Raw genomic sequence first — 23,117 nt, 5'->3', positions numbered from 1 at the left:
ACACCCAGACCAATAGTAATGAGACCGACATTCAACAGAATGGCGTACAGCTGCACTTGACTGGTTCTGTTGTTTGATGTTGATTTTCCTCCAGTGTGTATTACTCACAAGGAGACATTGTCTGCTTTTATTATTGTGGTGTTGATTTTATTATTATCTCTGAATTGGACTTTTATTTACTAAGTGGAGTATTCTGTCTATTTTTTTGGTAGTCCACACTGCCTGTGGGGATGGCCCTGGAGTGCTAATTTTAATTTCCTAGAGGAGAGACATTATTAAAGTGCTTCATTTATAATCAGTCTTCACATACATGTAGATGAAACATATCCCCCTTTAAACATAGGAAAGGATGATGAAAAGGCTTTTAAAGTTGTGTTACGCATGAGTCAGCCAAGGGGCCTTGAATTAAGAGAGATTAAGTCCTGGGGCAAGATAGAGACCCATTTAGGACTGGAATTTGACGAGGTGTTGTCTGAGGAGACCATTGTGTCTCAGTTACACTAGCTATCTGGGATCTATCGGGGAGATGAAGGTGCCGTTGAATGCCTTTTTTAAGAATCCAGCATTGTTTTCTGAGAAGTGAAATGTGGGCCTTGGTTAATAGCAGTAATGAGTGCAACTCCGGAGGGGATAAGAACAGGGATAAATCTGGATGTGGATTTGCCTCCGTTGCACACAATGCTTCTGCCAAAACTGCCATCTGAGGGCTTTTAGAGTGCCTCATCCAGTGTCATGGTATTCCACACAGCATCAAGGAACTCCTTAACAGCAAAGGAAGTGCCACAGTGGTCCCACGCGGATGGAATGCACTGGCCTTACCAAGCTCCCACCGTCCTCAAGCAGCTGGCTTGACAGAATGGTCAGGCAGCCTTCTGAAGGCTCAGTGACATCACCAGCTGGGTGACACTGCCTTGCAGAGCTGGAACAAGGTTGTCCAAATGCTTGGATATCCTCTGAATCAGCGTCCAGTTTATGGTGCTGTTTCCCACAGCCAGAATTTAAGGGTCCAAAAATCAATCGGTGAAAATGGGAGTGGCAGCGCTCACTATTACCCCTAGTGACCCAGTGGCAAAATTTTTGCTTTCCGTTTGTGCAACCTTGTGCCCCACTGGCCTAGAGGTCTTAGTCCCAGAGGGAAGAGTGTTTCCACCAGGAGACACAGTAATGATTCCACTGAACTGGGCATTAAAACTGCTGCCTGGTCACTTTGAGCTCCTCATGCCTCTGAATCAACAGGCAAAGAAGGGAGTTCCTGTGCTGGCAGCACTGACTGATCCCGACTACCAAGGGGAAATTGGAATGGAGGTAGCAAGAACATGGCTGTGATGCAAGAGGTCCCTTAGGGCATCTCTTAGTATCATCAAGCCCTGTAATCAAGGTAATGGAAAACTACAACTCAATCCATGCAGGACTACTTTTGGCCCAGACTCCTCAGGAATGAAGGTTTGGGTCACCCCACCCAGTAAAGAGCCACAAGCAGCTGCAGTGCTTGCTGAAAGCAAAGGGAATACAGAATAGGTAGTGGGAGAAGATGAAGGCAGTCAGAACTACAGCTGTGACTCTCTGACCAGTTAGAGATGAGGACCGTGACTGTCCTGAATGTCCCCCCTTACTTTGTTATGAATATGTTTGTACATGTGCGTGTGTATGGCAAATATCTTTTTTTATTCCTTCTCTTATTCTCTTACCATGTAACATAAGATGTATTGACTTTATATCACACTGTTTAAGTATTCTTAATTTTACATCACAGTATTTGTTATGGGGTATCAAGGAGAAGAGCTAACATTGCTCAAGGACATGGTTATATGCAGCATAGATGTTACCATGTTTGGTGGAATTTTGACCTTTTTATGTCTTTATTTGGAGATTAAGTATGATTTAAGGAGATTAACATGCGTGGCAAGGTAAAAAGGGATGGACTTATGATGGCTAATTTTGTGTCATCGTGACCAAGCCATGGGGCACCCAGACATTTGGTCAAGCATTAGTCTGGGGGGGGGGGGTGTTTCTGGATGAGATTGACATTTGAATTGGTGGGCTGAGTAAAGCAGCCTGGCCTCCCAGTGTGGGTGGGCCTTATCCAATCAGTGAACATTTGAATAGAATGGAAGTGCTGAGGAAGAGGACGAGTCTGCCTCAGCTGACTGCTTGAGCTGAAACATGGGTCCTCTCCTGCCCTCAGCCTGGAACTTACACTATTGTCTTTCCTGGTTCTCAGGCCTTCAGACTTGGGCTGAAACTTCACCATCAAGATTACCAAGTGCAGACCTTGGAACTTAGCCTCCATAATTGCATGAGCAATCCCTTATTTTATATAGATTTAAAAAATACGTATATATATATATATATATATATATATATATTCATTCATCCTTTATTGGTTCTGTTTATTTGGAAAACCCTAACACACCCCACAATGAAGTCATAAAGCTTTCTCAAAAATTGCTTTTTACATTCAAATCTATAGATCTTTTGGTATGATATGATTTATGGACCAAATGTTATTAGTTGTTCCTAAACAGATATTTGGCCCAGCAACATTTATTGAGAAATTGAAGTGGCTCTGCAGGTCACCTTGGTCATCATCAGCCGTGCACATATGCACCGGGCTCTTCCTCGACTTTCTTTGTGCCATCTCTCTGCCCTTCCATCAGTGCCACAAAGTCTCATTCACCATAGCGTCATAAAATGTGTTCGTATCCTGCAGAGGTATTCTCTCACCTCAGTTCATTTCCAACAGCATGTTGGATATGCTTGCACCTTTACATTTCCACATCCACTTTTGAATTGGCTTGTGATTTTACACAAAAGAGCTGCAAAATTTTTATTGAAATTGGAATGGATTCGTGTATCACTGTGGGCGGAAATGGCATCTTTACAAGAATGAGTTTCCAATTCATGAACATGACCTATCTCTATTTAGGTCTTTCAAAATGTCTGCCAACTGTATAGTTTTGAGAGAGCTATTGTATATATCTGTCATTATATTAATTCCTAGATACATGGTATTTTTATGCTATTGTAAATATTTATCTTAAAATTTCACTTAGCTATTTGTTGCTGCTTAATTCCAGCATACCTGCATCTGGCTGAGTTGTTTTTCTGGAGCGAGATGTGTACCTGGATAGCACAGCCCACCCCTTGACCACACACGAAATGTACTGAATAATAATGTGATCTGAGTTTGGATGTGGTTTGTACCTGCTTGTAATCACTGTGTACTGATGACAGCAAAATTTATGATTGACCAGGTTCTCACCTGGTCTTGGTGAGGGCCTGGAAGGGCTGGTGCACAGCAGGAATGTGCACACATTAGCAGCAGGGTGTGAGACCCAGCCTATACTCCATCTGGGGCCCCCGGTTTCTGAGGCATTCTGTGCACACATTGCTGGCTCCCAGCATGAGAGTGTGACCTGGCACAACCCTACAGAGAGGGAAGCTGGAGCCTGTGCCCAGCCTCTCCCAGCCACTTGCTGTGAGGCAGCCTTTGGCTAAGGTTCGCATCCTTAACTGATGCATATCTTTCCTTTAATGCTATTGTTATTTGCTTTCCCTGCAATAAACTATAGATTACTAAGCATCGTCATTTTGGTTCCTGTGCCCTGGTTTATACAAATAAATTTTATTTTTTAACGTTGACCTCTAGTTAGCAAACTTTTATATTCATTTAGCCACTCTGTAATTCATCTGTAGATTCTTCTGCGTTTCTAAAATACATAATTATAAATTCTTACGCTTTCATTTCTTTCCTGTTTCACTGTCTACAAGTTTCAGTATGGTGAACAGTATCTAAATATACCTGAAATGTTTAAACATTCATCACCAAGTATAAAGGAAGTTACCTTTTATTCCTAGCTTTTCACGGGGTTTTTTTTTCTTTACAGAAATAGGTATTGAATTTTGTCAAAGGCCTTTTATTCATCAGTTAAACTAATTGTTTTTTGTTTTTCATTGTGAACCAACTAAAAAGCTACAAAATTAATTATAATCATGGGCTTAGCTGAACCGGTTTTTTTTTTTTTTTTTTTTTTTTGAGGAAGATTAGCCCTGAGCTAACGTCTGCTGCCAATCCTCCTCTTTTTGCTGAGGAAGACTGGCCCTGAGCTAACATCCATGCCCATCTTCCTCTACTTTATATGTGGGATGCCTACCACAGCATGGCTTGCCAAGTGGTGTGTAGGTCTGCACCCGGGATCCAAACCCGTGAACCCCAGGCCGCCAGAGCATAACGTGCGAACTTAACTGCTGCACCACCAGGCCAGCCCTGAACGGCAGTTTTCAAGCATGATGTTCCCAGTGTCATTCATGTGAATATGTTGTCTTAATTTCCATGAGATGCATGAGTTATTTTGATAGGGTATTGCTAGTTCATTTATGACACTATGACAGTATGGCTAGGAACCTGAGAGGCTGAGTTTGAGGTCTGATGCCTAAGGTCTCTGAATGACTGAAGTTTCCCTTCTTCCACGGAAACAGTGCTCTTCATTCTGGGGGCCTGTCTGGGCCTCTCTCCAACCCAGCCATGTCACTGTCCTACCTGACTGTGGGAGCCTTTCAAGAGAAGGAATCTCTTTGTACTTACTTCACTGTACTTCGACCCAAGAGCACAGACTTTGCCTTCCTTCATTGCCCTTAACTGAACTGGGTTGATCCATTTCAGTGGATTTAACACATGCCTCAGAAGCACACAATAGTCCCAGGTGATTGACTCCTGAGCATTTCTAACATATCACGTTCTTGTAACAAGTGTCTCAGTCATATATTTTGTGCCCACGAGAGCACAGACTATACTTAGCCTCCAATTACATTTCTTTTTCTCAGCTAATCAGTGGGGCCTGTGGGTATGGAACTGACTGGCGAGGACCCCAGCACCTTGGTCCTCATTGTTGGGATTGCTGGGATTCTGTGTAGTCCAGTCCTGAATAAGGAACTGAAGAAACCACCACAGGTTTGCAGAAGCCCTGGGCCTCTCATGAGACACTCTCAGGCCTACATCCCTCTGCCTGGGGACCTGGAACAGCATGTCAAGTCCTAGAGATGAGCAGACCAGAGACTGAGGTTTCAGGAAGCATTTATGGAGTGCCTGGTGTGGGACTCTGGTTGAAGCCAAGAGGCAGTGTGGCCAAGGGTTCGCCCAGTCTCAGGGGCCAGGGGGTCTTGGGCCTGACAACCCCCCCCCCCCCCGCCCAGCACAGACTAAGCTGAAGCAACTGTACTGAAATAGAGTCTTTATTTGCCAAAGTCCATGGAATAAGCTCCAGGGCAGAGTGGGTCCTCCTTGCCTAGGAGGGCATCGGGCCCTGCTCGGTGAGCAGCTCTGGGTCGTTCTCCTCACTGACTCCGAGGGGCTTGGGATTGGCCTGCAGGAGGTCAGGGTCTGAAGTAGGAGTCTCCATGCATCTGTGCCCACACCCTCCCTGGGGCCTGCCCCTCCCCACCCCACCCCTGCCGGCCTCTGTACCTTTGCCTCAGCTGTACCTCTGTGGGAACAGCCTTCCCCCCAGACAATCCTCTGAGGACTCCTCGGGCCCCCTCTGCCTTCCCGCCCCCAGGTCTTTTCGTGAGCTGTCTCCACTCCCTGCACCCAGGGCTCACAGCTTCTCCAGGGCCAACTGCTTCCTCTTGCTTGCTGTGGGCTCCAGCAGGAACCTGCACCCCAAGCTTTTCCAGCTCTTCCTTCAGCCTGGACACAAAGAGGTGGGAAGAAGAGGGACACGAGGGTGTGAAGAGACCAAGAGGCTTGGAAGGGAGCAGAGACTCCCTCAGTCACCTTCCCCTTGGGGACTGAGAGGAGGGTGGCTGCATGCCCACCTCTGCCTCTGCTGCTGCAGCTGCTGGCACTTCTGCTGCAGCTGCTCGTGGCGCTGGGCAGCAGCCTCCAGGAGCCGCTGGGCATTCCTGTTCTCCTCCTCAAAGAGATGTCTGAGGGTGGGGCCACCAGTGCCGGCAGCTCCCTCCCTCCGCCCCATTCCGCCCCCCTCCCCAGTCTTACACTGCAGCTGCTGCCTCCTGGCTGCGGAGGAAAAGCCCCTCAGTGATGGCTGAGCAGCCCCTGGCCCCAAACTGGGAGCACAGGCGATGCTTCACATCCTCCAGCTTTGCCTCCACCAGCTTCTCTGTGGCAGGAAGGGACAAGTGGGCAGGGGAGGGGACGGGAGGGGAGGACGGGGCAGGGCCTCCCCATTCTCCAGGCCTCACCTTCTTTGAGCAACTGCTCCTTGCTGCTGTCCAGGGCGCCAATCTCCCGGGCCAGATGCTCTGGCCTCTGAGGGGGTAGAAAGGAGGTGCATCCACATCTCCTGGCTTCCCACCATGCACCTCAGAGAAGCCGACCTGGATCTGGTCTTTACTCAGCACACCTCACTTCCTACTACTCTGGCCCTCCATGGTGCCAAGCAGGGTCCAGCCTCAGGGCCTTTGCACTGGCCATCCCCTCCACCTGGACCCGTTTCACCCCAGATACCTGTGGTGCTGTGCTGGAGAGGCTCATGAGGTGGTTAATGTTCAGGAATTTTGCAAGCTTTGAAGTCAGCCCTGGGTCAAGTATTTACCACAGGGGATCCTGCAAACACTACAAATCAGGGTCGTTCTCTGGAGAATCAGTTACCAGCCCAGCACTACGGCTTCTCCTCTTCCCTCTGTGTGGCCTCCTCCCTGAGCCCTTCCATCCTGAAATTCATTTTCTCTGCCTATTTTCCTGTTTGGCACCTGGGATAACCAGGTGGCAAACACTGGCCTGCTTGTTCCCCACTGAATGCCCAGTGCCTGTGATGGCCGCAAACACATCCATGGAGCTCCTCGATGGATGACCCCTCCTTGGTTCATCCTGACTACTGAAGGGCCTTGGGAGGGTGGCAGGGATGGACGGGCAGGCCAGCAAAGAGGATGACACTGGGTGGCAGTGAGGGTGATGACGGAGGATTGAGCTGAGGGTGATTTTGACATATGGCCACCAGGCCTTGCTCAGGAACTGGGTGTGGCAGTTGAGGAGGAGGAGGAGGCCTGGAGGATGACCCTGAGTTTGGGCCTGATGCTGCCAGGGAACATGTGGAAGGTGGGAGGAGTGGCTTTGAATGACTCACGTGGAATTCCCAGAGATCCTTGTGCTGGCCCATCAGATCCTCTAGCTGTTCCTCAAAATTCAACCTGGGGTCCAACCACACAGGCTCAGGGCCCACAGGCTGAGACACCCCTCCCCAACCTGGCCCAGGCCAGAGGACTTCATGCACAGACGTGGGGGGGCTTGCCCACGCTCTTTGCTCTGCCCGGAGCACCGTCACCAGCTTGACCCTCCAAGCCTCAGCTCAGCCAGCTCCTCTTCTAACCCCCCATCCCGGATACTACCCCCGCCCTTAACCCACCCCAGCCCCTAGGCCTCGGGCATCGGGCTTTACCTCAGCTGCCTCTGTTTGTTCTTCTCTTCCTCGATCTGGGAGTTCAGGGAAGAAATTCGCTCCTTGCACTCTTGCAGCATGGTTTGCTTCCTGGGAAGATGCAAGGCAGACCTCAGTCATGTTCTCTGAATGTCTCCCCAGGAGGCGACTGGCGTGACGCTTCTGCCTCCTTCTCTTGAGGTCTGTTTTAGCCTTCTGGATTGAGGTCCTTCTCTATAACTTCACGGGGGAGGGCATGAGCACATGCCCACTGGATATATTGTTGTGAGGAGTAGGGAGACCAATGCAGACGTGGTCCAGTGTACAAGCATACACACATATTAATCTCATCTGAATTTCCCACAGTTCCAACCTTGGTATGGCAGGGCTTGAGGCCCCTGGTCACAAAATGAGCTAAATAACCATTGAAGAGGTGGAGAGAGGGATGCACAAATAGGTGAATGGAAGGATAATGAACGAATGGAGAGATACCGGGTGGACAGATGGTTGGCCTGATGCCTTAATGAAGGGACAGATGAACAGATGAACAAATAGACAGTCAAGGAGTGTGTGGGAAGAACAAGACACAGAATCAAAACCAGCTGAAGGAATTGAATTGACAGTCTAGCAAATGAAGGATTATCCCACTGAGTGAGAGAGTATCCTTAACACTATGCCTACTGCTGGAGCCAAGGTGGGAAGACACTCATCTGGCCTCTCCATTTACAGAGGAAGAATATGAGAGCTGTGGGTCTAAGACTGACTTCCTTTACATTCTCTACTCTGCCAGAGGGCAGGGGGAGGGCAGAGCAAGGCCCAAATGGAAGCTCTTACCTCTGTGCCTCCCCTTCCTTCTCCTGGCAGTGGAGCCGAAGGATCCTCAGGGTCTCTGTAAGGAGAGGAAACGAGGGCCCCGTGAGAGCCCATCAAGGCATTAGGTTTGGGCAGAGGTAATAGGGCTAGATCCTGTGGGGGTCTCATGGACACCTGATGGGACTTTGTCATTTACTGCAAGTCTGGTGGAAGCCACAGGAGGGATGCAAACTGATTTAGGCTTCAAAAGGCTTCAGCTGCTATGGAGAGAGTGGGTTTCTGCAGGGTGGCAAAGGCGAAAGCCCGGATATAGAGTAGCTGCAATCACCTTGCTTCTTGCTCAAGATCTCTTTCATGCGTACTTTCTCTCCACTCACTGGAAAACACAGTAAACACGTTTAGGCATCAGGGACCACCCACTGCACCCTCAGGGACTGGGCTTGCCCACAGTCACATGGGTGGTTTGGTACAGCCCTACCCCCAACCCCAAATGTGGACCACTTGAGGTGATTCCCCTCCCGTCTTGTGCCCACACTCCCTGACATTGATAAAGGGCGGCTGTGAGGACCCTACAGAATGCCAGTGCATTTATATGAAGGGGAGAGAAAAAATGAACACATCACATGAAATGGGATAACGAGTGTGAAGAAATAGCAGTAAGGGGTGTGTGACCAAGTGGGGGTGGGGTGCTGTCTTTAGATAGGATGATTGGGGAAGGTCTCTCTGAGAAAGGGACATTCGAGATGAGAGCTGAATGATATGAGGCAACAAGAACCTTTATTACCTGGGAGGAACAACCTAGCGAAGGCCCTGAGGTCGGGTATGCTTAAAGGGTGTTTTGGGAACACTCCCAGCCACAAAACGGGAGACGGGGAGATTGGTAGGACCCAAGGCCAGAGAGAAGGCAGAGGCCCTTGGCCACAGCAAGGATGCTGAGTGGTCACCTCTGGGTGACCCCTGGCATGCTTACATGAGTCCAGTTCCTTCTGCAGTGCCTCCCAGACAGTCCGGGCCTCTCCCAGCTCCTCACTGGCTTTCTTTTTTGCTGTGTCAAACAGCAGAATGACAGATGTTGTGTAAGTGTGGCCTCCAGCTGCACTATTCCTTGCAAACAGTGACATTTCACATTTTCACAAACCTAGAGGGGCCCAGAATTTACAGAACAGGAAACAAGCCTTCCAGAGCCCAAGCCCTTCTTGTTGAGTCCAGTTGGCAGCAGGGCCAGGTTAATGGACACGTGACTACAGCAGTTGCATTAGATGGATCTGTGCTTGGTTTAATGCTCTGCTGTTGCTATCATGAAATATTTAGTAATGTTCGAATGAGGGGCCCTGCATTTGCACTTTGTACTGGGCCCTGCAAATCACGTAGCTGGTTTTGGTTGACTAGCCAAAGTCCCTAAACTCACCTTGCTGAACCTCGTTAATCCGGTTAATCAGGACTTCCACCCTGGGCTCTAGGCTTCCCACTGCAGGGAGGAAAGGAGGTTTAGTAGAGATGACAGGGCAGGCAGAAGTGGGTGGGGGCCCTCCAGGGACTCATATTCCGGTAGGGAAGACGAGGAACAGATAAGGATACCAAGTCAGGTTATGGTAACTGTAGCCAAGAGAAATAGAGGGGGCAGGGATTAAAGAGTGAAGGAGTAGGATGTACTTCTTTAGACATGGGAACCTCCTGAGGGCCCCAAATCAAGTGAGGGGGGCAGGCTCTGCAGCTCCCTGGGTGAGGATGGAGGTAATCAGTGCAAAGGCCTGCCCTGAGGTGGAAATGGCTGGAAGGAGCCTGGTGAGCAAGCAGAGAGCAGCAGAGATGAGATGGAGCGAGGGGAAGTGAAGGTGAAAACCGCGACTTAACTGAGTGCAACAGGCGCCAAATGGGCGGCCAGCAAAGGGGCTGCAACTGGGTTTTAGGAAAATGTTTTGCCTTCTATCTCCTTATACTTTTAATTTTGAATCATGAGGTCATATTTTTACTTCAAAGAATTAAGTTTTAAAAGCAAGAGAGAGTGAATGCGTTAATTTCTCAAGGTTGTGAACTGTGGGGCCTGGAATTGAATCTACTTCTGCTTGACCCCAAACCTGAGGCTAAGCCTCAGTTACAGAGAAGACATGTGACCTTTCTGCAACTTCTTCACCAATTCCATCAAGTCTTCAATTTTCTGTGCGGACTTGGTCTGCCCTGTGGAGACAAAACCAAACATTTCAGAATACTATAGGAGTGGGAGGCCTGAGGGAGGAGCCAACAACCTTGGGCTGGGAGGGACACGGGCTGAGGGCAGGCGTCCAGCCAGAGTGGTGCCCCTGCTCCTTGTCATGAGGTGGACACTGCATGAGAGATGAAGCCGGCCCCTTCAGGGTCAGCTTTTCCTAAAGTGTGAAATGACACCACAGATTTCCCCTTAATAAAACTATGGGCAAGGGAAGTGGTACACTCTCACTGCTGATACTGTTCAAGGTTGGGTCAGAGCTTGTGATGTAATAATGACAGCAAACAAGCGAGGGGTATAAAAAACTAGAAACAAAGAGTCAAAAATCACTATAACTGGCAGATGGCAAAATTAACTAGAAAGTTCTAGAGACTCTGATTTTTTAAAAATAAGGAACAGTAAGAAAATTTAATAAGATGTCTTGTTTAAACAAATATAAACACAAATAGTTTTCCTATATACAATTGTTATTCTGAAGCCTCTTAGTAAAACATCTTATATTTACTTGTTTTTAATCGCTATAGGCACTTATTTTTAACCCCCTAAGGAATTAGTAGATCTAGGCAATGATTACTGTCACTAACAACACAATAAAGATACCTGGACATTATGAGCCACATGATGTAAAACTATAATACAGGATTCCTTTTTTTTTTTTTTTTTGAGGAAGATTAGCCCTGAGCTAACTGCTGCCAATCCTCCTCTTTTTGCTGAGGAAGACTGGCCCTGAGCTAACATCCACAGCCATCTTCCTCTACTTTAGATGTGGGATGCCTACCACAGCATGGCTTTTGCCAAGCGGCGCCATGTCCACACCTGGGATCCGAACCGGTGAAACCTGGGCTGCCGAAGCGGAACGTGTGCACTTAAACACTGCACCACTGAGCCAGCCCCTACAATACAGGATTCTTGCCAAAAAATGACATGAATACTTATTAAGGCTCTCTATCAAATACCAGTTCAGAGGAAATACAGGGACAGAGGAACATGTTAAATGGCACATGGGGATGCAGTTAACAGCATCCAGACTGGGAAACTTCACAGGAAAACAACTCAGTTTCTTTAACAAATAAATTTCGGAAAAGGGAGAAAAGAAGACTCTTACAGACCCAAAGAGTCATATTAAAGAGACATATCAACCAATCTCAAGAAATGGACTCTATCTGAATCTTGATTCAAACAAATGCACGTTAAAAAATATTGATGACAAATATATATATATATATATATTGATGACAAAATCAGGGAAATTTCAAAATTGACTACACATTTGATAAAACAAAGGAATTATTATAGCTATTATTCAGATGGGACAATGCTATTATGGTTACTTTTTTGAAAAGAGTACTTATCTTTTAGATATCTTTTAGAGGTATACATAGAAATATTTATGGATGATCTGCTATGATGCCTGGGATGGTTCAAAATGAAATAGGGGAGTGGATGGTAGGGAGTCCGTGAGGATAAAAAGGAAACAAGATTGGCCAAGAGCTGATAATTGGGCTGAAAGATGAAAGATGGGCTCATGCAGTAACAATACTTTCTTCTCAACTTTTGTATACGCATAAATTTTCCCATAATGAAAAGTCATAAGGTACGGCAGAATGCAAAAGCAGTAAATATCTGTTAACAAGTAATACTTTGTTAACAAAAAAATTCAAGGCACAAAGCAGCTTCTGTAGTAAGAACCCCCTACTTTTTACTTTTAAAATAATTTCAAATTTACTTAAAAGTTGCAGAAATAGGACACACAGCTCCCATAGGCCCTTCACAAAGACCCCCCATTTGCTAGCATTTCTGAACCTTGAGAATGAGTTGCAGACACAATGCTTCATTACCCCATAATACTCGTGTGAAGTTCTGAAGTATAAGAACATTTCTCCTACATAGTAACCACAGTACAACACTTAAAAAAGAGAGAATAACACTGCTAGATATTAACATCTGATCCTCAAATGGCATTTAAAAAATGTCCCCTCCTTTCTCTTTTACATTTTAAAGTTCTACAGTTAGTAACTACAGAGTCCTAGTAAAAAAATCAAATAAGATTAAAAACGTCCCTTCACCTCCGCATTCCCCTCAAAATCCAAATCCCTTCCCCAGAGTCGTCAATTAGGAAAGCAGCCTCCAGACATCTTTCTGTGCACCCTATACTGTGCTATAATTATCATTTTCCCATCTTGCTTTTCTCTCATAAAAATATCTTTTGAAGATCATGCTGTGTGAGTATAAATATATCTAGCAATTTAAAAGTTGACTTAATTTAAATGAACTTTAATTACATTTCCTCCTCATTTTAGAAATCCAGTGTACAGGTACTTCCCAGTGTGCGTGAGCATACCTGGATTTTCTCCCCATGTGTTCCTACCGCCATCTAGGCTCCAGTGACTACTCCATCCTTGTGTCTATGTGTTTTGTGTGATCCCCTAAGGTGACTGAAAAACAGTAAAAGCAATTTAAATGCTGAAAATCCCGCCAGATAGACTACTGCAAGGCCTTGAACCACTAGTCTTGCTATCAACTCAGTATGCGAGAGTCTATGTCTCCAGTGTCACTAACACTAGACAGCTGCCCCCTTTTTAAATAAGCTGATGGTTCATTGTTGGCTGCTATAGAATGAATGTTTGTGTCCCCCCCAAATTCCTATGTTCAAATCCTAGTGCCTGATGTGATGATATTAGGGGGTGGGGCCTTGGGGAGGTGATCAGGTCACGAGGGTGGAGCCCTCGTGAATGGGATTAGTTCCCTTATAAAAGGGACCCCGGAGGCCTCCCTTGCCCTTCCTGCCACAGCAAGAAGATAGTCATCTTGGAATGAGGAAGCTGGCCGTCACCAGGCACCGAATCTGCAGGCACCTTTGTCTTGGGCCTGCAGCCTCCAGAACTGCGAGAAATAAACTTCTGTAGCTCATAAGCCACCCAGGCTGTGGTATTCCCGCTAGGGCAGCCCGAATGACTGAGACACTGGTAATGCTGATGAAATTAAGACTGACTAAACCTTCGCCTAAATATGCTGGCTTATTTCAGGAACTGGAAGCAGTGGTGGCCAGAGCAGGTGCTTGATAAAAGGGATATCTATGCATCTGTCCCATTTTCTTTGTCCTTGGCCAAGGGCTGTCCCTGGGTGCCATACCCTGCCCCAAGCAAGCTTTCTGTTCGAAGCTTAGCTCAGTGTTCAAACCTTCATTTTGTGAGACATCGTGGAACACCTGACCTGCACCAAGGTGGCGTTGCCGCAGGCAGGCCTGAGGGGGCGACCCGGACACTGCAGGTGCAGCGCGCACGGGGGGCCCGGGAGCGGGGTCGCCAGCCGGGGTCCGCAGGCACTAGCCCCTCCCGCGGTGCCCGACCCTTCCGCGGAGGTTTGACAGTCCCCTGAATGGCGCAGGAGCACGTCCCGGGGGGTGGACGCGGCCGGGAGACTTCTCATCTTCTCTGCGCTGGGCTCTCATTTCGGAACTTCCGTAAACCGACTCGAGCCGCCGCCCCGTCCCGCGAGCTGCGGGGCCACGCGGCAGGCCAGCGCCACGATGACCGCCTGCATCCCAGTCTCGGAAACAAAATCGTCGGCAAGAGCCACGCTGGGGCCACGGGTCGTGCGACGAGCACGATGGGACCTTCCCTGAGGCGGGAGACCCGGAGACGCCCCTTCTCCTCCTTGAGGGAGGCCTGCGGGGACTCTCGGACCACACGGACGGGGTGACCCCGGCCACTTCCCGCCTGACCCGGAGCAGAGGCCAGGCGCGGCCCAGGCGAGCGAGCCCACAGGCGGCGGCGCGGGAGTCACCGGCTCCGCTGAGCGGCTGAGACCGTCCCTCCGAGGCGACGGCCGTCCCCCCCACGGCCGCCCGACCCCGAGGAAGAGGCCGCCCGCCCGGGCCCCCGCCGCCCCCGCCACAGCCCAGCCCCAGCCCTACCTCCGGCCTGCTCAGCCCGCTCCGCGGCTCCCGCGGGCTCCACACCCGAGGCCCCCGGCAGCCCCGCCATCTCCTCTCAGCTCGCGGCGCCTGCGTTTGGCGCCTCCGCGAGGATTGGATGAACCCGCGCCAGGGGCGGGGCGTCCTGCAGCGCGCCTGCGCAGTGCGCTCCGCCTAACCTCGAGAGCCACAGCCGGGCTAACGGTTCGGGCAAGCGCTAGTGCGCATGCTTAAAGCCGTTGGGTCCCTGTTCAGGGTAGAGGAAGCCAGGGCCGCGTGCAGTGTTCCAAGCTTGCAATTGGCCAGTTGAGGAGTACGTGACCTGCGCCTGTGTAGAGGCCTCAGGGGCCATCTTCACTTGACGCCGCGGGCTTTGCGGCCAGTGCGCCTGTGCCGAGTGCTGGGGAGCCAAGTTGAAGCCGCGCCTCTGCCCGTGTTCCTCACTGCTCGCCCAGGAGCGTTTCCGGTTCACCCACGACTCCACGTAAGCGTTCTGGAGCCAGGCTGAGTGTGTTGGCCCCTCCTGACTAATGTTGTGGGCTCTTCTCGGCTGGATGCAGAGAGTGCAAAGAGAGAGCAGCTCCTCACAGTCTCACACAACGGTGTCTCTCAATACTGATGAAAAAGAACCATGTGCATTGAAGGACAAGCTTATAGGACCATAGAAAGAGATGAAAGGAGAGGCAGTGTGGCCCCACACAAGCTTCACCAGGATGTGAATTCAGTCTATCATTATTTTATATATGTAGGTTATCTGCCTTTCTCCTGAAAAGTTTTTTCGTGGAGGTACCTTACGTGTCTGCTATCGGGAGAGGTGTACGCCCGCTCCCATGACGAGTCCCTTTTGAGACTTGTTTTATTTTGTTGAGACGAAGTCTCTCAGTGGGAGCCGTTTCTGAGACTGACAGCAGCAGGCCCGTCGCTGTGTGCAGTGGGAGCAGTACTTGTTCCTGACGTGAATGGGATTGGTACTCATTCTGGGAGTGACGGGAGTGGCATTCATCCCTGACACGGGCAGGGGAGTCATTCCTGAGAGCGAGTCTGCTGTTCTGCAGAGAACTGGGATATACTGGTATTATTTAATGAGTATCTAATTATTGCTTATTCCCTGTTAATGTAATTAGTAATTATTCTCTGGTAATAATTCTCTGCTTCCTCATCAGTATGCATTAATTTATGATCTGGCCTTTCTGAATTAAAAGACAGCATGTGTTGCTTTTAAGAAATGTCTCCTTTATGTTTTTAGACTAATAAAATATTTTACACTTGTACATGACAAGCTAGTTCCGAAGGCACAAAATTGAGCTAGTATCTAAATCACCAAATTCAGGTCTGTGCGGAAATGCAGGTGTAATTCCCAGCTAAGCTATCGTCTTTCACAGGTTAACCCCTGCCTCTCGAAATGAAAACAATCCCCTGCTGCTTACAACCAGCCTTCTCCAACAACCTAGAATTAAATTCGTGTGGTTTCAGGCTTTTGTGTGTAAGACATTCTTCATCATGCCCGTGGATATACCCATCATTTCAATTCAAGCTACATATTTCCAACATAAAGATCCATTCCTTCCAGCAAAAACACCTGATGTGAAGGCATTCAGCCCTCTCATTTTTGTTTGGATTAACTTGTTTCTGACTTCTTACGTAGAACAAATTTGAGCCTCGGAAAGTCGTCCCAATTGTACACAGAGCACTCCTTTGCCCATCACTTGGACTCACAAATTGTTAATATTTTCCCACATTTTCTTGATTTCTCATTCCATAACCCCCAATGTATCTACACATTTTGAAGGATTTTTGCTGAATAGTTGGAGCATTATTTGAAGACATCTAGATGATTCTCCTAAACACTCCAGCGCATATCTCCTAGTAACCAGGACATTCTCCTACGCAGCCCGACTCTCCCAGGCGACTTCTCTTCTCCGGGATCCATCCCAACATCTGGCATCGAGTTGCGCCTCCCCTCCCTGTGGTCCTCAAGCTGGTGAGTCCCTCCTTCTCCTCTTTCATTACACTGACATATCTGAAAAGTCCAGCATGGTGGTTTTGCCTAATTCCCCCCAATATGGAGTGGTTGCGTGCTTCTTCCTGATGAGTTCCCAAATGAACAGTTAGGGCAGGAACACTGCAGAGGTGGCCTTGGGTTCTTCTCAGGCGCTAGGAAGCAACAGGACAGGATTCCCTCAGTGGTGATGCTGATGTTGCACATTTGGTTGGAGGGATGTCTGCCAGGTTTATCTGCTTACAAGTGCTTATCTGCTTACAAATGTATATAATAAGTATGCATGGTAAATATCACCTGTGGGATGTATTTAGAGAGTGTGTGTTTATCTTACCCAGCAATCGCTCACCCAGTGGTGGGTGAGTGTGGGTGTGCAGGGATGTGCAGGAATGAAGAGCACTTCCCTCGTCAGGGGAGGGGTCACTGCACTCAGACCTGAAAGCAGAGACCTGCAGGCGTGGATGTCCACACATCAGCCTGGAGGACCCATCTCGTCACATGACACGAGGGAAAGCTATCGTTTCAAAAATTCGGCATCTTTTCCTTTCACTAAAATTAGAACTAAATTTGCCTGTTTTACTGTTTGTCCCTCATGTATCCAAGGTCTTCTCTCCAAGTTTATTTCTTCCTACACATTCCAGTCATTAAATTCTATATAAGCAAAGCTTTTTCATGATACTTCAGTTGATGACTGGTGAAATGGTTCATATGAAAGAATCAATTCAAACCGTCAAATAAAAATCAAAAACTCTTTTGAAGTTTAACACAACTTTTTAAGTCACCATATGTCTCTCAGGAATATGAATTCAATCAATATAGGCAAGGAAAGCATTTAACTACAGGAGAGATAATAGATTACAAAGTCTCTGAGAACTTTCACGCTTGCCTTACATGTCATGATAAGTCTTGTTTACTTAAGCAAGTAGCAATAAGGCAGAGAGGAATTCCGCTTCTGCCTAGGGGCAGAGAGAGGGGAAGGGCTTTGCTCCCATCCTGACAACAGCAATGCTGGATAAACTACAGAATCACCGCAAGTCCACCCAAGACCCAAGGTGACAAGGAAAGCAGGTGGCCAGAGATCTGAGACAGGCCAGCCCTCCAAGAGGGTGAGAGGCAACACCCACATCATGGAAGTGGTGAGAAGATGAGCTGAAAGGTTTACTCGGGTCACAGACCACATGGGCCACAGGAGAGTTTAGAAACCCTGGGAGCCACACACAGGGGGTCCTGCAGCCACTCTGGGCTCTTCTACCAAGACTCAAATGGGCACCAGTACCACCTTGGGGCATGCAGGGCTGGGGACACCTCCACTGGGGAGACGCCCAATGGCCCAACCCCTCTTCTTCCCTGGGAACATCTGCTGGAGAAGGAAAGCTGTTACTGATACCAAAGGGTCGGTTCCCTAAGGAGATTAATTCCAAATATGTGTGTAACAACAGAGCTTCTGACAGCATGGAGCAAAAACAAGGACTGATGGAGGCAGAGGCAAGTCGGTTACAGCTGGAGCTCTCAGCACTCTATCTGTAATCAATACAGCAACTAGATAGAAAACCAGCAAGGGTGGAGACGAAGCAAGGAACACTGTCAGCCAACTGGAACTCCTGATCTGAAGGACATTTCTAGAACAATCCACCACCAACAGCAGGATGTGCTTCCTCTAAGTGCGCTGGATCCACTCCCAGGATACACCATGCTCACTGCCATAAAACAAATCTGAGCAAATTTTACAAAGTTGAAATTATACAACGTATGTTCTCTAATCACGACAGAATTAAACTGGAAACTGGTAAACGAAAGAAATCTGGAAAATCCTCAAATGTTTGGAAATTAAATGACCCACTTCTCAATAACCCATGAGTCAAAGAGGAAGCGAGAGGGAATAGAGAGCATCTCAGAGGAGGGAACCTGAGGACACAGGCACCTTGCTGCTCAGAGGAGCATCTCTGCACCCACCACTTACAGCAGAAAGCACACAAAGTCAGTTATTGAAGATTCCACCCTAAAAACTAGTAAAAGAGAAGAAACTAAACCCAGAGCGCCAGAAAAGAAGAATCAACAGAGAGAAGAACAGGGGGCGGCCACGTGGCTGAGTGGGTGGTTGTGCGCTCTACTTCGTTGGCCCAGGGTTTCGCCGGTTTGGATCCTGGGCACGGACCTAGCACTGCCCCATCAGGCCATGCTGAGGCGGCGTCCCACGTGGCACAATCAGAAGAACGTACAAGTAGAATATACAACTACGTACTGTGCGGCTTTGGGGAGAAGGAGAAAAAAAAATTTAAAAATTGGCTCGGCTAGTTCAGGTGCCAGTCTTTAAAAAAACAAAGAGAACAGAAATCAACTAAATTGAAATAGAAAAGTAGAGAAAAACAGTGAAACTGAAAGCTGATTTTTTCCTAAAGATCAATTGAGTTGATAAGTGTCTAGCCAGACTGATAATGAAAATAAGAGAGAAGAGGCAAATTAACAATATCAAGATTGAAATAAGTTTTACTAGATATTTTATGGGGGTTTTCAGATGAAATAGGGCACAACCAGGTAAATTTTAACTTCAGATAACAACATATATGGGACAAACTCACGCTGACAAATACTTGTTTTTGTACCTGAAGTTCAAATCATCATCATCATCATCATTATTATTATACTTAGTCTGGCAACCCTACCTATTATGGACCTTTAAAGGACAGTAAGTTAATATTATGAAAACTTTATACCAATACATTTGATAACTTAGACAAAATGTACAGATTCCCTGAAAGACACAAACCTTCAAAGCCCTCTCATAAAGAAACAGATTCTGTCTTATATTTATTAGAGTGACTGAGTTTGTGCTTTAAATCCTTTCAACTAAGATATTCATGGTCAATGTGGTTTCACTGGAAAACTCTACTAAATAACCATAGAAGAAAGAAAACCGATGCTTAAGAAATTCTTCCAGAAAACAGAAAAGGAAGGAAGATTTCCAATTTATGGGGCCAGCATTACCCTGATTAAAAAAAAAAAACCAGACAAATACATTATAAGAAAAGAAAATTACAGAGATATATCCTCATAAAGACAATTGCAAAATCTTTAATAAAATATTAGCAAATAAAACCTGATAACATACAAGAAAGATATGACCAAGTGAGGTTTATCCTGAGATGTAAGGTTGGTTTTTAATTCATCATATTAACGCACTAAAAAAGAGAAATAACATGATTATTTTGAAAGGTAAAGAAAAAGCATTTGACAAAATTCAATATCCATTCATGAAAAAAACATGCAAAGTAGAAAGAAAAGGGACGTTTCTTAACCTGAAGAAGGGCATCCATGAAGCCCCACAGCTGACCTCCCATGCTGTGGTGCCGGACCAGGACCACGAAGGACGTCTGTCTCACTCTTCCTTGTGAGCATCGTACGAGGAGGTCCTAGCTGGTACAACACGGCAAAAGAAAGGAATAGCAGCAGCCCAGGGTTTTGCCGGCTTGGATCCTTGGTGCAGACATGGCACCGCTCATCAGGCCATGCTGGGGCAGCACACAGCACACCCAGCACAGCCGGAAGGACCTACAACTAGAATATACAACTATGTACTGGGGGGCTTTGGGGAGAAGAAGAAGAAGGAAAAAAGGGAAGATTGTCAACAGATGTTAGCTCAGGTGCCTATCTTTGAAAAAATAACCAAATAAAAAATTAGTAGTAGAACTAACAAGTGATTTTGGCAAGTTTGCAGGATACAAGGTAGAGAAATAAAAATTAACTGTAATTCTATATAGTATCAACAAACAATGTGAAATTGAAATTTAAGAATATGATTTCCAATCGTACCAAAAATACCTTGAAATACTTAGGTATAAATGTTAATAAAAATATGTACAAGGTCTGTATGCAAAAACTGCAAAACACTGATAAAGGATAACAAACAAAACCTACACAAATAGAGATGTTTGTTCATGGATTAGAATTCTCTATATGTTTAAGACGTCAATTCTCCCCAGATTGATGTCCAGACCCAGCACAATCACCATAAACATACGAGCAGGATTTTCTTGTAGAAATTGATAAATTGAGCTAAATTGACACGACAAAGCAGAGGACCTACAACGGCCAAAATGGTTTTCAAAAAGAAGTAGGACTGACCCTACCTGATTTCAAATCTTACGATGCAGCCACAGGCGCCAGTCTGTGTGGTGCTGGCAATGGATAGACACATAAGGCAATGGGAGAGAACCGAAGGTCCGCAGACAGACCAGCGCAGACAAGGTGACTGATTTCCAACAGCGGCTCCCGGGGCCGGTCCACGCTCTTCTGCAGGGCGGGACTTGGACAAAAAACTGCCACGGAGGAGGAGGCATCCGAGGACCGGGCCCGGTCCCCACCGCCAGAGCCGGTCGACTCGGAAGACCAGTGGGGAAAAGGCCAGCCCGGCGGCCGAGCCCGTCGCGCCCTCCACGGGCCTCCCCCGCAAGGCCCCGGCCGGTCGCCCACCTCCGGAGCGGGGCGCGGAAAGGGGATCGGCGACGCGGAAGGCCCGACCACCGGGCCGCCCTCGGGACGACGGCCGGGCACGGGACGAGCTCCCTCGCCCGTTCCCCCGCGGCGGCCCCCCACCCCCTCCCGGGGACGGAGGGGCACCGGCGGCTGCTGGTCGACCCGTCCGGGAGGCCCCACACCCCGGCCGGCACCGGGCGGCGCGGCGACAGCCACCTCCCTCAGTAGCCTGCACCTCCAATCTCCGGCGAGCGGGCGTCGCGCTCACGCCCCGGCGCAACCGGGCCAGATCCCGCCAGCGACGCCGGCCTCCCGGGACTCTGCCTCGGTCACCGCGGCCGAGTCTCGTCCCTTGGCCCGCGTCGCCGGAGCTCCGGAGGAAAGAGACGATATAAAAGCGGCCGCCAGGTGGCACCCGGCGACCGACGACCGCCTCAGCGGGACGGAGCCGGAGCGCGGGCCCGCCGGGGAGCACAGCCGGGCCGCCGGGCCACCCGATCCCGTCCCGGCGCCCCCTCGGACCCAGCCTCCCGGCCCAGTGCGGCCCCGGGGCGTCCGCCCGCGGGATCCCGGCCGCCAAGGCGCAGCCAACGCCGCAGGAGGGGGACTCGGAAAAGGTTTCTCGGGCGCTCACCGGGAAGGGGAAGGGGAGAGTTCCCCCAGAGAGGCCAGGGGGCGGCCCGGGCCGGGCTGGGCTGGTGCGGCCGGGAGGCCGCCGCTTCCCGGAGCGGCCGGAGCGCCCCCGGGGCTCCCGGGAGGACTTAGAAAATCAGGGCGGGCGGGGACGGTCAAACCGAAACGAGGCACGTCATCCGAGAAGGACCGTGATGACGGGAGGAGGAAAGCTTTCCAGTCCAGAGGGTCTGTCGAAGGCAGGCGGAGAGTCTACCCGCTGAAACTGACGAAGATGGGCAAAAGAAGCTAGCTCAGGCGCCGACATTTAAGGAAATAAAAAAAAAAAAACACGAGGGCGTGGAGAAATGGGGAAAAATCAACACTGAGAAATCTACCCTCTGAAACCGACGAAGATGGGCAACAGGGGCTAGCTCAGGTGGCAATCTTTAAGCAGAAAACACACATACACACACACACAAGCACGTAGAGACCTGGGGAAAAAGCAACGCTGAGAAATCTACCCTCTGAAACCGACGAAGATGGGCAACAGAGGCTAGCTCAGGTGGCAATTATGAAGAAAAAATAAAAGGAAGTGAGTGGAGACCTGGGGAAAAAGCAACGCTGAGAAATCTACCCTCTGAAACCGACGAAGATGGGCAACAGGGGCTAGCTCAGGTGGCAATCTTTAAGCAGAAAACACACACACACACACACACACACACACACACACACACACACACAAGCACGTAGAGACCTGGGGAAAAAGCAACGCTGAGAAATCTACCCTCTGAAACCGACGAAGATGGGCAACAGGGGCTAGCTCAGGTGGCAATTATGAAGAAAAAATAAAAGGAAGTGAGTGGAGACCTGGGGAAAAAGCAACGCTGAGAAATCTACCCTCTGAAACTGAGAAGGAAGCGCAACAGAGGCTAGCTCAGGTGGCAACCTTTAAGCAAAAGAAACGCACAAGGGCGTGGGGAGCTGGCGAAAAGGCAACACTGAGAAATCCATCCTCTGAAACTGACGAAGATGGGAAACAGTGGCTAGCTCAGGTGGCAATCTTTAGGCAGGAACACACACACACACACACACACACACAAAAGCGCGTGGAGACCTGGGGAAAAAGCAACACTGGGAAATCCACCCACTGAAACTGACGAAGATGGGCAACAGAGGCTAGCTGAGGTGGCAATCCTTAAGCAAAAGAAACACACAAGGGCGTGGGGAGCTGGCGAAAAGGCAACACTGAGAAATCCACCCTCTGAAACTGACGAAGATGAGCAACAGAGGCTAGCTGAGGTGGCAACCGTTAAGCAAAAGAAACACACAAGGGCGTGGAGACCTGGGGAAAAAGCAACACTGAGAAATCCACCCTCTGAAACTGACGAAGATGGGCAACAGAGGCTAGCTGAGGTGGCAATCGTTAAGCAAAAGAAACACACAAGGGCGTGGAGACCTGGGGAAAAAGCAGCACTGAGAAATCTACCCTCTGAAACTGACGAGGATGGGCAACAGAGGCTACCTCAGGTGGCAATCTTTAAGCAAAAGAAACACACAAGGGCGTGGAGACCTGGGGAAAAAGCAACACTGAGAAATCCACCCTCTGAAACGGACGAAGATGGGCAACAGAGGCTAGCTCAGGTGGCAATCTTTAAGCAAAAGAAACACACAAGGGCGTGGAGACCTGGGGAAAAAGCAACACGGAGAAATCCACCCTCT

At 48.7% G+C, this 23,117-nt stretch overlaps 1 protein-coding gene across 16 annotated transcripts; it reads right to left on the bottom strand.

The window, feature by feature from the left end:
* Positions 1-125: 125 nt before the first annotated feature.
* On the bottom strand, positions 126-21,554 carry SYCE1 (synaptonemal complex central element protein 1). Of its 16 annotated transcripts, XM_070520141.1 has the most exons (16): positions 20,438-20,690; positions 19,607-19,893; positions 19,420-19,489; positions 14,312-19,296; positions 10,305-10,367; positions 9,598-9,657; positions 9,160-9,234; positions 8,518-8,565; positions 8,211-8,265; positions 7,398-7,487; positions 7,086-7,149; positions 6,202-6,268; positions 5,996-6,119; positions 5,815-5,925; positions 5,599-5,686; positions 126-5,363 (listed from the first exon to the last, which is right to left on the bottom strand). In XM_070520141.1, the coding sequence occupies exons 4-16, from the start codon at positions 14,379-14,381 to the stop codon at positions 5,286-5,288; spliced, it is 993 nt and encodes a 330-aa protein (XP_070376242.1). In that variant the 5' UTR covers positions 14,382-19,296; positions 19,420-19,489; positions 19,607-19,893; positions 20,438-20,690; the 3' UTR covers positions 126-5,285. The 16 variants fall into 16 exon arrangements, 15 of the variants coding, with proteins under 15 accessions (XP_070376242.1, XP_044604003.1, XP_014693950.1 ...); XM_044748068.2 differs by lacking the exon at positions 14,312-19,296; XM_014838464.3 differs by lacking the exons at positions 14,312-19,296; positions 19,420-19,489 and having other exon boundaries at positions 19,607-19,865; positions 20,438-20,880.
* Between the last annotated feature and the right edge of the window lie 1,563 nt (positions 21,555-23,117).

Source organism: Equus asinus, chromosome 2 (genome assembly GCF_041296235.1).
Source record: "Equus asinus isolate D_3611 breed Donkey chromosome 2, EquAss-T2T_v2, whole genome shotgun sequence".
Classification (NCBI taxonomy): Eukaryota; Metazoa; Chordata; class Mammalia; order Perissodactyla; family Equidae; genus Equus; species Equus asinus.
The sequence above is the reverse complement of the archived record's forward strand: the minus strand, read 5'-3'. Positions and strand labels throughout refer to the sequence as shown.

Coding starts and splice junctions, on each gene's coding strand:
- SYCE1 (XM_014838464.3), bottom strand. CDS start 19,706: ATGCTCACAAGGAAGAGTGAGACAGACGTCCTTCGTGGTCCTGGTCCG. Junction 7,488..8,210: donor AAGGAAGGGGAGGCACAGAG/GTAAGAGCTTCC, acceptor GCATCTTCCCAG/GAAGCAAACCATGCTGCAAG. Junction 6,269..7,085: donor AGGATCTCTGGGAATTCCAC/GTGAGTCATTCA, acceptor CTACCCCCTCAG/AGGCCAGAGCATCTGGCCCG.